Consider the following 16,865-nt stretch of genomic DNA (forward strand, 5'->3'; position numbering starts at 1 on the left):
CCTTTCATCAAAAAAACTTTTGATATATTATAGATTAATGTATGCAGAATAACTTTCCAATAGCATGTTATTTAAAAATATGCTTCTTTCTATTTAATTTTCCACTTTGAAAAAATGACCACTAGGGGTCTCCCTACCAGTCCTTTTTTATAGATTTCAGACTCATGCAGGAGTCCTAAATCTCAGACTGCAGCTGGAACACAGACAAACTCACCACTGCACACTGCCAGGGAGCAGTGTTAAGCTTGTCTGTGTCTCGGCTGCAGTCTGAGATTAAGGACTCCAGTATGAGTCTGAAATCTATAAAAAAAAAAAAAAAAAAAAAAGGACTGGTAGGGAGACCCCTAGGGGTCATTTTTTCAAAGTGGAAAATTGAATAGAAAGCAGAATATTTTTTAATAACATGCTATTGGAAAGTTATTCTGCATACATTAATCTATAATATATCAAAAGTTTTTTTGATGAAAGGTACCCTTTAAGATTTTTTAATAGAAGTCATTTAGAAATCTGTTTAACTGTCTGGAGCCAATTGATTTATAAAAAAAAAGTTTTTTCCTGGAATACCCCTTTAATGCGCTGCGGGGGCATATTATAAATGCGCTGGGCGGCTAGATATATAGGCTATATGTCTGCCCCCCTGCATCGCTATATATCTTGCCCCAACAGTGCTTTTAGTATACATATGGCCCCCGCTGCCACTCACAATGTTCATTTAAAAACCCCCGCTGGGAGCTCTGAATGACTCCTTGGTACCGGCCAAGGGCTCCCGGCGGGGAATTTAAAAATGAAAGTAAAAACACACTATACATTGCAGAGTTGCGGACCATGCTGCCCGCTCCCCTGCTTAATAACTTCTGATCGCATCGGGTCTCAGCAGTGAAACCCGGTGCGATCAATCCCTCAGCCCCTGTACTACAACCCCCATCATGGAACAGACGCTGTTCCATGATGGGGGTAGTAGTACAAACACTAATGTAGCCTCCCCAGCTGTCTGTAGACTCCCACAGCCAGAGAATTACTACTCCCATCATGGAAACAAGTCTGTTCCATGATGGGAGTAGTAGTAGTCCCTCAGCACTGCAGGAGTCTGCTGATGTCACCTCTTCTGAGCATGCTCAGAAGTAATAACGGACATTGTAAACCAGGTGCAAACGGATGACATAAAGGCTCATCCATCAGCCATAGACTTCAATGTTAAAAATAATGTCCGTTAATTTACCCGTGTCTTGTGACGGAAGAAAAATTAGTGCATGTGCCTTTTTTCTTCCGTCACAAATAACGTCCGTTATTCATGACAGGCTATAACGGGTCATAACCGATAATCAAAAAAATCCCATTGTAACAGACGTCTAACATCCGTTATTAAGGCTTTTCTAACGGATGTTTATAACGGATCTTTTAACGGAACATCTTTATAGTGTGAAAGCAGCCTTACATAGTAAATCAGTAACTGATACTGAGAAGATAACCTTTTCTCAAAAACAAGACAAGCATTGTCCATGTACTTTAGAACTTCCTAATGTCCAAAGGTTTGTAACAATCTAAAATATCTTTACAAATACATTCTAAATCTAGCTCTATATGTCCTCTGAAAGTTTTTTTGGGGAAAAGTAGCAAATTTTCCTCTGAAGTTTCAAGATAAATGCATAAACACTTTTCAAGAAGACAACACCTTTCTGTATGTCCAGCTGGGAAAAATGGCTTCAGTAAAAAGCAAATGTATGTACATATATATAGTCATACATTTTGTGGTAGGGTACATTATACAGTTGGGAAAAAAGTATTTAGTCAGCCACCAATTGTGCAAGTTTCCCACTTCCCATCACAGAAAGATGAGAGAGGCCTGTAATTTTCATCATAGGTATACCTTAACTATGAGAGACATAATGAGAGAAAAAAATCCATAAAATCACATTGTCTGATTCTTAAAGAATTTATTTGCAAATTATGGTGGAAAATAAGTATTTGGTCAATAACAAAAGTTAATCTCAATACTTTGTTATATACCCTTTGTTGGCAATAACAGAGGTCAAACGTTTTCTGTAAGTCTTCACAAGGTTTTCACACACTGTTGCTGGTATTTTGCCCCATTTCTCCCTGCATATCTCCTCTAGAGCAGTGATGTTTTGGGGTAGTCACTGGGCAACACGGACTTTCAACTCCCTCCAAAGGCTTTCTATGGGGTTGAGATCTGGAGACTGGCTAGGCCACTCCAGGACCTTGAAATGCTTCTTATGAAGCCACTTCTTCATTGCCTCTGCGGTGTGTTTGGGAACATTGTCATGCTGAAAGACCCAACCACATTTCATCTTCAATGCCCTTGCTGATGAAAGGAGGTTTTCACTCAAAATCTCATGATACATGGCCCCATTCATTCTTTCCTTTACACTGATCAGTCATCCTGGTCCCTTTGCTGAAAAAAAGCCCCAAAGCATGATGCTTCCACCCCCATGCTTCACAATAGGTGTTCTTTGGATGCAACTCAGCATTCTTTCTCCTCCAAACACGACGAGTTGAGTTTTTACCAAAAAGTTCTACTTTGGTTTCATCTGACCATATGACATTCTCCCAATCCTCTTCTGGATCATCCAAATGCTCTCTAGCAAACTTCAGACGGGCCCAGACATTTACTGGCTTAAGCAGGGGGACATGTCTGGTGCTGCATGATTTGAGTCCCTGGCATCGTAGGAAGTTACTGATGGTAGCCTTTGTTACTTTGGTCCCAGCTTTCTGCAGGTCATTCACTAGGTCCCCCCGTGTGGTTCTCGGATTTTTACTTACCGTCCTTGTGATCATTTTGATACCACGGGGTGAGATATTGCATGGAGCCCCAGATCGAGAAAGATAATCAGTGGTCATATATGTCTTTCATTTTTCTAATAATTGATCCCACAGTTGATTTCTTCACACCAAGCTGCTTGCCTATTGTAGATTAAGTCTTCCCAGCCTGGTGCAGGTCTACAATTTTGTTTCTGGTGTCCCTCGACAGCTCTTTTGTCTTGGCCATAGTGGAATTTGGAGTGTAACTGTTTGAGGTGCCATTATTACAGGTAACGAATGGAGGAGAGAGGAGACTCTTAAAGAAGTTGTTACAGGTCTGAGAGAGATAGAAATCTTTGTACGGGACCAAATACTTATTTTACTGAGGAATTTACCAATTAATTAATTAGAAATCCTGCAATGTGATTTCCGGTATTCTTCCCCCCCATTCTGCCTCTCATAGTTGAAGTATACCTGATGATGAAAATTACAGGCCTCTCTCATCTTTTAACTCTTTAAGGATGCAGGATATGGGCACACCCCGTTCCCAAGTCCTTAAAGGAGATATCCAGTGGTGAACAACTTATCCCCTATCCTAAGGATAGGGGATAAGTTGCAGATCGCGGGGGGTCCGACCCCTGGGGCCCCCTGCGATCTCCTGTACGGGCCCCGACAGCCCGCGGGAAGGGGGCGTGTCGACCCCCGCACGAAGCGGCGGCCGACACGCCCCCTCAATACAACTCTATGGCAGAGCTGGAGCGCTGCCTTCGGCAATCTCCGGCTCTGCCATAGCGATGTATTGAGGGGGCTTGTCGGCCGCCGCTTCGTGCGGTGGTCGACACCTGCTAACTGGCCGGAGAGCCTGGCCCCCGTACAGAGAGATCGCAGGGGGCCCCAGCGGTCGGACCCCCCGCGATCTCAAACTTATCCCCTATCCTTAGGATAGGGGATAAGTTTTTCACCACTGGACTACCCCTTTAAGGACTAAGGGCGTACCTGTACGCCCTGATCTCACTAATGGGGTTTAAACCGTTCTCACGAGTGGAGAACAGAATAAACCCTGTGGGTCCTCGTTGGTATGGGCAGCCAGGACCCATGGCTAATGCCGGGCACGGCTGATCGGACTGATGCCCGGCATTAACCCTGAGAGTAAAACTATCCTGGCAGCTTAGTGGAGCTGATCGGGACTATCGCGACAGAATCGCGATGTCCCGATCAGCTTACTGGACGACGGGAGGGGGTTCCTCACCTGCCTCCTCATCGTCTGATCGGCAATCTACTGCTCCATGCAAAGTGCTGGCAACACTGAGCAATGCTATACTATGGCATAGCATTGAACAGTGTATGCAATCTAAAGATTGTATGATATAGCTCCCTAAGGAGGCAAAAAAAATTGGAAAAAGTGGTTACAAAAATAAAAGAATAAATGTGAATAAGCTTCCCCCCTCCTAATAAAAATGTACATCACCCCCTTTTCCTATTTTTTAAATAAAATAATGTAATAAAAAAATTATCATATGTGATACCACCGTGTGCGTAAATGTCCGAAGTATTAAAATATAAGGTCAGCTCAACTGCACGGTTGATGGCGTACATGTAAAAAAAATACCAAAATCCAAAATTGTGAATTTTTGGTCACTTTCATATACCATAAAAATATTAATAAAAAGCGATCAAAAAGTCCCACGGCGCAAAAAATGAGCCCTCATATAGCCCAATATGCTGAAAAATAAAAAAGTTATAGGGGTCAAAAGATGACAATTCTAAACATACTAATTTTGGTGCATGTAGTTATCATTTTTTTAAAGTAGTAAAATAAAATTAAACCTATATAAATTAGGTATCCCTGTTACTGTATGGACCTATAGAATAAAGATAATGTGTCATTTTTACACTGCGTAGAAACGGAAGCCCTTAAAATTAGCAAAATGGCGTTTTTTTTTTCATTTCACGTCACAAATTATTCTTTTTTGTTTCCCCATGGATCATGTTATAAAATAAGTAATGTAATTACAAAGTACAATTAGTGGTGCAAAAAACAAGCCCTTATATGGGTTTGTAGGTGCAAAAATTGAATGTGTCATGATTTTTAGAAATGAGGTGGAAAAACCGAAAGTGCAAAAACGAAGATTGTTTTGAGTCCTTAAAGGGGTATTCCAGGAAAAAACTTTTTTTTTATATATATATATTAACTGGTTCCAGAAAGTTAAACAGATTTGTAAATTACTTCTATTAAAAAATCTTAATCCTTTCAGTACTTATGAGCTTCTGAAGTTAAGGTTGTTCTTTTCTGTGTAAGTAATTTCTGATGACACGTGTCTCGGGAAACGCCCAGTTTAGAAGCAAATTCCCATAGCAAACCTCTTCTAAATTGGGCGGTTCCCGAGACACGTGTCATCAGAGATTACTTAGAAAGAAAAGAACAACCTAAACTTCAGAAGCTCATAAGTACTGAAAGGATTAAGATTTTTTAATAGAAGTAATTTACAAATCTGTTTAACTTTCTGGAGCCAGTGGATATATATGAAAAAAGTTTTTTTCCTGGATAACCCCTTTAAGGTGAAAATGGGTGGAGTCCTTAAGGGGTTAAAGTGGGAGCACTTGCATGATTGGTGGCTGGCTAAATACTTTATTTTCCACACTGTACAGTGGTCCCTCAACATACGATGGTAATTCGTTCCAAACGACCCATCGTTTGTCGAATCCATCGTATGTTGAGGGATCCGTGCAATGTAAAGTATAGGAAGCTGTACTCACCTGTCCCCGCCGCTCCGGACCAGGTCCTCACCGCTCCCGCTGCTGTCCCAGGGGCTCCCGATGCTGTCCCGCTGCTCCGGTGTCTTCTTCGGGATCCTCTGGCTTCTTCTGCATCTACTGCAGGGTCCGGGCCTCGCTTTCTGGAGACGTTATTATGCTGCTGCGCTGGCACGGCCTGCGTAGTGACGTAATAACGACGCCGGATCGCGAGGCCCGGACCCTGGAGAAGATACAGAAGACGCCGGTGGATCGCGAAGTGGACCCGGAGCATTGGGGATAGGTAAGCGAACCTGTCCGGGATGCTTAAACTGCTATCCGACAGCAGCTTAAGCATTTTGCGCTGTCGGATAGCAGTTAATGCGATGGCCCTGACATATAAAAGCATCGTATGTCGATGCTGACATCAACATGCCATGGCCTCTGAGAGGCCATCGTATGTCGATTTTATCATATGTCAGGGCCATCGCATGTCGGGGGGTTACTGTACTACTGAAAGAGATCACTGCTATTAGGGCATACCTAATACCTAATTATGCCATGACAAGATGTACTTGGTCTGCAATAAAGTTTAGGCAGGTTGTTACGTGACAAACTGAATATTATTTATATATTATGTGAGTTTTTGGGTAGAATGGTATTTTTTTGGGGGGGGGGGGGGTAGAATGGTAAATTATAAATTTTTATTTCTATAATGATAGCTATGTGGATGAAAAGACAAAAGTGTTATGACTCTTAAGGGTCTATTCACACGTACAGTATTCTGCGCAGATTTGATGTGCAGGATTTGAAGCTGTGTTCAGTCATTCAGTTTACATTGAAATCTGCAGCAGAAAATCCTGCGTATCAAATCTGCGCAGAATACTGTACGTGTGAATAGACCCTAAAAGTAGAAAATCAAAAATCAAAATCGGCTTGGTACTTAATGAGAAAGGGGTATTCTAGAGATTCAAAATATGTATTGTATACATGTGTATGTGTTAATAAAGTTATATAATATTTTAAGATAACTATTTTTGTTCTTAAATGTACAACTCTTGTGTAAAATCCATGGAGATGTGTGGTGCAGTAAGAGACGACACAGGGTTCTCTGCTGCTACCAACTGCAGGGCTGCTCATGGCTTAGTCCCTGCTTGCCTGCTCAATGGCTGCAGAACACACAAGACTCGTCCCTTTATATATATATATATATATATATATATATATATTCTAATGCATTTGGGCTGGTCATTAGAATACACCATACACTGGGGGTGTCTCTCTGTTACTAGCGCTGTGTACACTGCAGCCTCTAGCAGAGCGAGCAGTGATTGCTTTAGCTATAGGCTGCGGTGTACGACCATGACTCTAGTGACAGCCGTCCCCAATGATTTATTTTATTGTCATTTAACTTTGGCACAGTAATTATTTTTTATTCTTAATAATAAGTGATTTTTTTCTTCATACTAGGTTATATACCAGACGCCTGTCCCTAGTGGTGATGTGTTCTTCGCTGAGACCTTTGATGATGGATCTCTGAATGGGTATGTTACTTAGGATATGTATATTGTTACCTCTATACAGTGGGGATCAAAAGTTTGGGCACCCCAGGTAAAAATTTGTATTAATGTGCATAAAGAAGCCAAGGAAAGATGGAAAAATCTCCAAAAGGCATCAAATTACAGATTAGACATTCTTATAATATGTCAACAAAAGTTAGATTTTATTTCCATCATTTTACACTTTCAAAATAACAGAAAACAAAAAAATGGCAACTGCAAAAGTTTGGGCACCCTGCAGAGTTAATATCTTGTACTGCCCCCTTTGGCAAGTATCACAGCTTGTAAATGCTTTTTGTAGCTAACCAAGAGTCTTTCTATTCTCGTTTGAGGTATCTTTGCCCATTCTTCCTTACAAAAGTCTTCCAGTTCTTTGAGATTTCTGGGCTGTCACGCACTGCTCTTTTAAGGTCAATCCATAGATTTTCAATTATGTTGAGGTCAGGAGATTGTGAAGGCCATGGCAAAACCTTCAGTTTACGCCTCTTGAGGTAATCCCCCGTGGATTTCGAGGTGTGTTTAGGATCATTATTCATTTGTAGAAGCCATCCTCTCTTTAACTTCAGCTTTTTCACAGATGGCATCAAGTTAGCATCCAAAATTTGATATGTTATTGAATCCATTTTTCCTTCTACCCGTGACATGTTCCCTGTGCCACTGGCTGCAATACAACCCCAAAGCATGATTGATCCACCCCCATGCTTAACAGTTGGACAGAGGTTAATTAAATTCTGTTCCTCTTCTTCTCCAAACGTACCTTTGCTCATTCTGGCCAAAAAGTTAAATTTTAACCTCATCGGTCCACAGAACTTGTTTCCAAAATGCATCAGGTTTGTCTATATGTTCATTTGCAAAGTTCAAACGCTGATTTTTGTGGTGAGGACATAGAAGAGGTTTTCTTCTGATGACTCTTCCATGAAGACCATATTTGTAAACAAGTATCTCTTTATAGTGGAATAGTGTACCACAACCCCAGTGTCTGCCAGATCTTTCTGGAGGGATTGTGCAGTCAAAAGTGGGTTTTGAATTGTTTTTCTCACAATCCTGTGAGCTGTTCTGTCTGATATTTTTCTTGGTCTTGCAGATCTTGCTTTAACTTCCATTGTTCCTGATGACTGCCTGGTCTTCCCAGATAATGATTGAGAACAATCCATGACACTGGCAGGTCTCAGCTTTGCAAAGGGGGCAGTGCATGCTATAAATTCTGCAGGGTGCCCAAACATTTGCAGACGCCATTTTTTTGTTTTCTGTTATTTTGAAAGTGTAAATGATGGAAATAAAATCAAACTTTTTATTGACATATTATAAGATTGTCTAATCTGTAATTTGATGCCTTTTGGAGATTTTTCCATCTTTCCTTGGCTTCTTTATGCACATTAATACAAATTTTTACCTGGGGTGCCCAAACTTTTGATCCCCACTGTATCTATAATAGGTAAAACATCCATTGCAATCAAAGGATACCTATAGTCTTAAAAAAAATCATTTGTATATTATACAACAAGCTTTTCACTAGTAAACTAGGCTTAGATGTGGATCCATATTTGTAGATGATGATGTGGATTTAATAAAGTATACTGCAATTGAGGCAAAGGGAATTATATACAGTTTGTTCATACTATTGATTCATGTTCATCTCTAACTATTCTCTGATCTGTAAAGAAAGAAATTGCTGCAGGTTTCATTACATGCTATTTTGAGAAGGCATTTTATTATCATTATCATCATTATATAGAAATTAGTTTTTCTCATGGATTCATTCACAAACTTTCAGAATTTTTTTTGGTTAAAGCTGGTAAATATGTCAGAGGGTATATTCCAAGTTCTAAGCATACAGATGAAATCTATATGACATAGAGACATGAGGGTGACATGGTCAGAAGGAGACTTACAGAATACACATATACAAATGTCATTTGGAAGCAAAGTAAAGCTGACCAAGCACATTAAGGGTCTATTCACACTTACAGTATTCTGCGCAGATTTGATGCGTAGGATTTCAAGCTGTGTTCAGTTTACATTGAAATCTGCAGCAGAAAATCCTGCGCATCAAATCTGCACAGAATACTGTATGTGTGAATAGACCATAAAGGAGATATCCAGTGCGGAAAAACGTATCCCCTATCCTAAGGAAAGGTCGTGGGGGGTCCGACTCCTGTACGGGGCCCCGGCAGCCCACGGGAAGGGGGCGTGTTGACCACCACACGTAGCGGCGGCTGACACGCCCTCTCAATACAACTCTATGGCAGAGCCAGAGCACTGCCTTCGGCAATCTCCGGCTATGCCATAGCGATGTATTGAGGGGGCGTGTCGGCGGATATCTGGCCAGCGAGCCGGGGCCCGGTACAGGAGATTGCGGGGGCCCCCGGCAGTCGGACCCCCCGCGATCTGAAACTTATCCCCTATCCTTAGGATAGGGGATAAGTTTTTCAGCACTGGACTACCCCTTTAAAGCTGGCCAAACCTGCTGTTTTTGGTGTGATCAGTTGACTATCATGTGTATGGTGGCCTCCCGACTCTCCCCTTAACAATGATTTTGGAAAGGGTGTGGGTAGGGGATTGAAGGATCAGATATGTTGAATTTCAACTGTCTCTTCCTTTTGGAGGTTGATCATACATTAAAAACCTCCTTGGAAATAACAGAGTTTGTGCTACGTGCGAAAAACAGATACGTGATTGGTTTCCTTTTATTTTTAAAAATTTTTAAATTTGACTTATCATTTTATCCAGGTGGGTCCTCTCCAAAACCATGAAGGAAGATGCTGATGAAGACATTGCCAAATACGATGGTAAGACATGTGCACGTGGAATTAGCCTCATACACAGGGTTGGGGTGAGCACCAATTTGCCAGTCTTGTTCTCTTGTGTTAGGGTAAGTCCACATGGCTTGAATTTGTTGCTTAATGCCTTTCAATTGCAAACAATCCATAGGAAAATCCCCACTGAATGCAGATTTTGGTTAGGATTTTTTGGTGTAGATCTTCCTAAGAAAAAACGAAAAAAAAAACAAACTGTGGTTTGAAATCCACAGTTTTCTGCAGATATCAGAGCCGATTTTTTGTCCCCATTGACTTTAATGGGAAAAATCCCCAGCAGGCAGACATATTCGACAGCATGTAGTATTCTGCTGTGGATTTACTTGTGCTGATCTGTAGGTAAAATCTGCGGCAGTTCTTTCCTGGGTGAATTTACACTTAGGGTACATTCACACGTGCGGATTTCAGCAGAGAGCACTGTTGTCAGACAGAAAAGAACAACTCAACTTCAGCAGCTGATAAGTACTGGTAGGATTAAGATTTTTTAATAGAAGTAATTTACACATTTTTTCAACTTTCGGGAGCCAGTTGATATGAAGAAATTTTTTTTTTCATGGAATACCCCTTTAATTTCTGCATGGATTTTTTTGCCATTTTTTCCCTGCATATATGGTTGAGATTTTTTTTTAATGGGTTTGCCCATGAGAGACACTCATCCCCTATCCTGCGTTTGAGGGATGAGTGTCTGAGCAGTTGGGGGTTATTCAGCTACATGGGCAGAATAAATAGAGCTGAGCACTGTACTTAGCTATTTTTGCCCCAGCAATAAGGTTGAGTTAAGCAGTAGCATTTAAGGGTACATTCACATGCTGGTAACTTGCAGCGGGTTTCCTGCCGTGGGAGATCGGTTGTTGTCTGTTGTGGGAGTTACGCTACTATTCATTCCAATGGGCCCACTGGCAGTCTGCAAATCTGCCACCCGCTGCTAGTTACGAGCATGTGAATGTACCCTGAGGCTATGTTCTCATGGGTGAGTGTACCCACAGAAGATTTCCATGCAGACATTTTCCCAACAGCATCAATGCATTTCCGTGCAGACTTCACAGAAAGAATAGACATATTTATTCTTTCTGCGGACACTGGAATTTGAATTTTCGCACCGGAATTCTGTCGTGTGAAGAGTGCAGCAGAATTCCATTGACTTAATGGGACTAAGCTGCTGCGGAATCTCCGTGCGGAAATCTAATGTGGAATTTTGCACCGAAATTCCATTGTGTGAACATACCCTGAGTGGTAAGTGCCATTCAATCAGGGGGACCATCGGACCCCCATTCTAGCGATCAGTGCGGATTCCTGTAGTCGGACCACCACTGATCAGACACTCACAGAATAGATGATTGTCTTTCGTGACCATACCCCATTAAGTCTGTCATGTGTGAGCAAACCCCTAAATTCTCATCCATTTGCTTCCTCTGCAAATGCTGTGGATTTTACTCAAGAAAAGTGTGAATACTCCATCTGTGAAATTACACTAAATGTCGCATGAAATATCTTTGTCCTGGATTTGATCAGGTTATTACTATTTCCAGCATAGACTAAATGCTTTACTAGTGAATAATGTTGTGACTCAACAATAGTACTGATTGTAAAGTGCACTACTAACCCAGCTGTGTCTAAACCAACCAGTTCATAGCACATCAAGGGGCCCTTATATTCTAAGATCATGTCCGAAGAGATGTTTTGACTGGGCCACAAAGCAAGGACTCGGGTTATGTTGTTTTTTAATTTTTTACCGTAATTCCATTGTCAACAACACTACATAACTTGACTTTGTGTATACCCTATGCTTTTCTTTTAGGTCAGTGGAAGGTAGAAGAATTAAAGGAAAACAAGTTATCAGGAGACTTGGGTCTGGTGCTGAAGTCCACAGCAAGGCACCATGCCATTTCTGCAAAACTAAAGAAACCTTTTGTCTTTGAAAGTAAACCTCTGATTGTACAGTGAGTGCTCTATTTATTGAGTTGACTTGTAATACCAAACACAACCCATGGACAGGTGGGGCACTGTTTCTAGGAGAAAACAGTCTTGACAACCATTTAAAATCAGATAAACCCATGTGGTATGGCGCGGTGTAAGGTGCAGGGCAGATGTTGTTATACAAGGGGCAGATGGTATTAACTTTGTGTTTGTGATGACAGGGCGTGGTTTAGCCTTAACCACCCGAAGGTATACCGCCGGATCCTGGGCTAGGCACGGGGGCAATGAAGACACAGATGCCAAGTTATGGACAACGGTATCTTTACTGAGGGTAGACAGTTGTTACAGTCTATGCAGTACAGCCAAGGCCCAAGGAGGTGACCAGTGACCGAGACCTCGCAGGCTTGCTGGGACTTATAGTTGGACAGAGAATTTAGTGCAGGCCACTCTGGGTAGACAGATGACTTGACTGACTTGTGACTGACAGGACGATGACTTTAGCTTACTTGCACTTGACTTGTGGCTGCAGGACTTGACTTGAAGCCTCCACTACTCTGGACACACACACTAGGCATGACTTTACTGGCCCTCAGCAGGAAGCAATTGAGAGCTCAAAAAGAGCTAGCTCAACCCAGGGCTTATATGGGGGAGCCCATAGGTCAACTTTGGGGTCAGGTGGTCATTTGGTACATTTTATTAAAAGCATAACACATCTTTTAATATACAACATTTATACAAATGGGGAAACCACTATAGGGGGCCCTGGGGTCACTGAGGGACACTGCCTGACAGGTCAGGAAAGGTACGTGGCAACACCATCCTGTACTGGGTCACCACACCTACATGTGCACTCAAGAAACGAGTGCAAGTACTAAAATTCTTTACCAAGCTTTGTCTATGACATATGGAAACACAGAAACATATAATGTGTCGACAGACCATTTGGCCCATCTAGTCTGCCCAATATGGTCCTGTTCTCCTAAGGGATGAGAACAAAATTAACAGCATTACAAATTTCTTCTATTAAATTGTACCTATATATTGGTTAAAAATGTGTATATTTTTGGGTGGAAAAATGCTGTCACTGCAATTATTGCGTGTGTGTCTCTGTGAGAAGGCCAAACACAGTGTGGATAGGACAAGTGTGGGTAGGAGAAGCAGGGCTCTGTGCAGGCTGCTGGCTTTTCAGTCATCTTGCTGTGTGAGCTGGGAGCCTGTCACAGAGCCTCACTGCACAGAGCCCTGCTTGTCCTCAGTGCACAGAGCCCTGCTTGTCCTCAGTGTACAGATCCCAGCTTGTCCTCAGTGTACAGATCCCAGCTTGTCCTCATTGTACAGAGCCCTGCTTGTCCTCAGTGTATAGAGCCCTGCTTGTCCTCAGTGTACAGGGCCCTGCTTGTCCTCACTGCACAGAGCCCTGCTTGTCCTCAGAGTACAGAGCCCTGCTTGTCCTCAGTGTACAGAGCCCTGCTTGTCCTCAGTGTACAGAGCCCTGCTTGTCCTCAGTCCACAGAGCCCTGCTTGTCCTCAGTGTACAGAGCCCTGCTTGTCCTCAGTGTACAGAGCCCTGCTTGTCCTCAGTGCACAGAGCCCTGCTTGTCCTCAGTGCACAGAGCCCTGCTTGTCCTCAGTGCACAGAGCCCTGCTTGTTCTCAGAGCACAGAGCCCTGCTAGTCCTCGGTGCACAGAGCCCTGCTTCTCCTCAGTGTACAGACCCCTGCTTGTCCTCAGTGTACAGATCCCTGCTTGTCCTCAGTGTACAGAGCCCTGCTTGTCCTCAGTCCACAGAGCCCTGCTTGTCCTCAGTGTACAGAGCCCTGCTTGTCCTCAGTGTACAGAGCCCTGCTTGTCCTCAGTGCACAGAGCCCTGCTTGTCCTCAGTGCACAGAGCCCTGCTTGTCCTCAGTGCACAGAGCCCTGCTTGTCCTCAGTGTACAGAGCCCTGCTTGTCCTCAGTGTACAGAGCCCTACTTGTCCTTAGTTCACAGAGCCCTGCTTGTCCATAGTCCACAGAGCCCTGCATGTCCTCACTGCACAGAGCTCTGCTTGTCCTTAGTCCACAGAACCCTTTTTGTCCTCAGTGCATAGAGCCCTACTTGTCCTCTGTGCAGAGCCCTGCTTGTCCTCAGTGCACTGAGCCCTGCTTGTCCTTAGTCCACAGAGCCCTGCTTGTCTCTAGACCACAGAGCCCTGCTTGTCTCTAGTCCACAGAGCCCTGCTTGTCCTTAGTCCATAGAGCCCTGCTTGTCTCTGGTCCACAGAGCCCTGCTTGTCCTTAGTCCACAGAGACCTTCTTGTCCTTACTGCACAGAGCCCTGCTTGACCTTAGGTCACAGAGCCCTGCTTGTCTCTAGTCCACAGAGCCCTGCTTGTCCTTAGTCCACAGAGCCCTGCTTGTCCTCACTGCACAGAGCCCTGCTTGTCCTTAGGCCACATAGCCCTGCTTGTCTCTAGTCCACAGAGCCCTGCTTGTCCTCACTGCACAGAGCCCTGCTTGTCCTTAGTCCACAGAGCCCTGCTTGTCTCTAGACCACAGAGCCCTGCTTGTCTCTAGTCCACAGAGCCCTGCTTGTCCTTAGTCCATAGAGCCCTGCTTGTCTCTGGTCCACAGAGCCCTGCTTGTCCTTAGTCCACAGAGACCTTCTTGTCCTTACTGCACAGAGCCCTGCTTGACCTTAGGTCACAGAGCCCTGCTTGTCTCTAGTCCACAGAGCCCTGCTTGTCCTTAGTCCACAGAGCCCTGCTTGTCCTCACTGCACAGAGCCCTGCTTGTCCTTAGTCCACAGAGCCCCGCTTGTCCTTAGTCCACAGAGCCCTGGTCCTTAGTCCACAGAGCCCTGCTTGTCCTCACTGCACAGAGCCTTGCTTTTCCTTAGTCCACAGAGCCCTACTTGTCCTCACTGCACAGAGCCCCGCTTGTCCTTAGTCCACAGAGCCCTGCTTGTCCTCAGTGCACAGAGCCCTGCTTGTCCTCAGTGTACAGAGCCATGCTTGTCCCCAGTGTACATAGCCATGCTTGTCCTCAATGCACAGAGCGCTGCTTCTCCTCACTGCACAGAGCTCTGCTTGTCTGCCCACACTTCCTGTATTTGGTCTTCTCCCAGAGACACACAGGCAGTAGCTGCAGGGATAAAAATGTACACATTTTTTTTTACCAATGTATGTTACAGAAATACAGTACAGACCAAAAGTTTGGACACATCTTCTCATTCAAAGAGTTTTCTTTATTTTCATGACTATGAAAATTGTAGATTCACACAGAAGGCATAAAAACTATGAATTAACACATGTGAAATTATAGACATAACAAAAAAGTTTGAAACAACTGAAAATATGTAGTATTTTAGGTTCTTCAAAGTAGCCACCTTTTGCTTTGATTACTGCTTTGCACACTCTTGCCATTCCCTTGATGAGCTTCAAGAGGTTGTCACCTGAAATGGTCTTCCAGCAGTCTTGAAGGAGTTCTCAGAGATGCTTAGCACTTGTTGGCCCTTTTGCCTTCATTGGGTTCAGGTCTGGTGACTGTGGAGGCCAGGTCATCTGGCACAGCACCCCATCACTCTCCTTCTTGGTCATATAGCCCTTACACAGCCTGGAGGTGTGTTTGGGGTCATTGTCCTGTTGAAAAATAAATGATGGTCCAACTAAACGTAAACCGGATGGAATAGCATGCCGCTGCAAGATGCTGTGGTGGCCATGCTGGTTCAGTATGCCCTCAATTTTGAATAAATCCCCAACAGCAAAGCACCCCCACATCATCACACCTCCTCCTCTATGCTTCACAGTGGGAACCAGGCATGTAGAGTCCATCCGTTCACCTTTTCTGCATCGCACAAAGAGACGGTGGTTGGAACCAAAGATCTAAAATTTTGACTCATCAGACCAAAGCACAGATTTCCACTGGTCTAATGTCCATTCCTTGTGTTCTTTTGCCTAAGCAAGTTTCTTTTGCTTGTTGCCTGTCCTTAGCATTGGTTTCCTAGCAGATATTCTACCATGAAGGCCTGATTCACACAGTCTCCTCTTAACAGTTGTTCTAGAGATGTGTCTGCTGCTAGAACTCTGTGTGGCATTGACCTGGTCTCTAATCTGAGCTGCTGTTAACCTGCGATTTCTGAGGCTGGTGACTCGGATGAACTTATCCTCCGCAGCAGAGGTGACTCTTGGTCTTCCTTTCCTCGGGTGGTCCGCATGTGAGCCAGTTTCTTTGTAGCTCTTGATGGTTTTTGTGACTGCACTTGGGGACACTTTCCACCTAGAATATGACATATTTTCAGTTGTTTCACATTTTTTTGTTATGTCTATAATTCCACATGTGTTAATTCATAGTTTTGATGCCTTCAGTATGAATCTACAATATTCATAGTCAGGAAAATAAAGAAAACTCTTTGAATGAGAAGGTGTGTCCAAACTTTTGGTCTGTACTGTACATATAATGGTATCTACATTATATAAAAAGTTTTTGTTAGCGACAGGTACACTTTAAGACTGATGGGTTATGTAGCAGTTGCCTTTTACTCAAGTTATTAGATGTTGAAAAATTCCTTCAACAATCTACAGTCAGTTATTAGGAGAAATGTTGTGTAAAAATGTTATGTTAAATTATATTGTGATTCAAAGACTAGTAGTGATGGATGTGATGCTGGCCCTAAATCCATGTAATTCTATGAGGTATAAGCAGCTACCGCTCTTGTGAAGGTGCTGGAGACCTGTCTCCTGAGACACTAGTTGGGGTGCATTCACACTGCATTCACACTGCATTATTGTCTGTTTAATGTATATATTTTATAGGGGGGGAAAAAATTACATTAGGGGATGCTAAAAATAGATGCCGGTTTATGCCATACAGCATAATTCAGTTACCATTGACTTACATTATTTAAAAAGAAAAAAAAAGAAAAGAAAGGTATAATAACGTATGATTTTTTATTGCTTTTTGCCATACAGTGTAGTGGACTATTTTTGCATACAGCTAAATTAAATGTACTGTAATGGAAACAGTAAAACTGAGAAAAACATCACAGTGTGAACACTATTTTAGATTAGGTTTACATACATTGTTTAGATTTTTTTGTATTTT

At 43.0% G+C, this 16,865-nt stretch overlaps 1 protein-coding gene across 4 annotated transcripts in view; it reads left to right on the forward strand.

Annotated features, from left to right (window-relative positions):
• CLGN (calmegin) overlaps positions 1 to 16,865 on the forward strand; it is a 71,676-nt gene that overhangs the window by 32,519 nt on the left and 22,292 nt on the right. For all 4 annotated transcript variants that reach the window (XM_056562935.1, XM_056562958.1, XM_056562942.1 and 1 more), the window contains exons 3-5: positions 6,964 to 7,037; positions 9,783 to 9,841; positions 11,667 to 11,808. In XM_056562935.1, coding sequence (XP_056418910.1) covers positions 6,964 to 7,037; positions 9,783 to 9,841; positions 11,667 to 11,808 — 275 coding nt within the window. The remainder of the gene's footprint in view (positions 1 to 6,963; positions 7,038 to 9,782; positions 9,842 to 11,666; positions 11,809 to 16,865) is intronic.

This window comes from Hyla sarda, chromosome 1, assembly GCF_029499605.1.
Source record: "Hyla sarda isolate aHylSar1 chromosome 1, aHylSar1.hap1, whole genome shotgun sequence".
NCBI lineage: Eukaryota > Metazoa > Chordata > Amphibia > Anura > Hylidae > Hyla > Hyla sarda.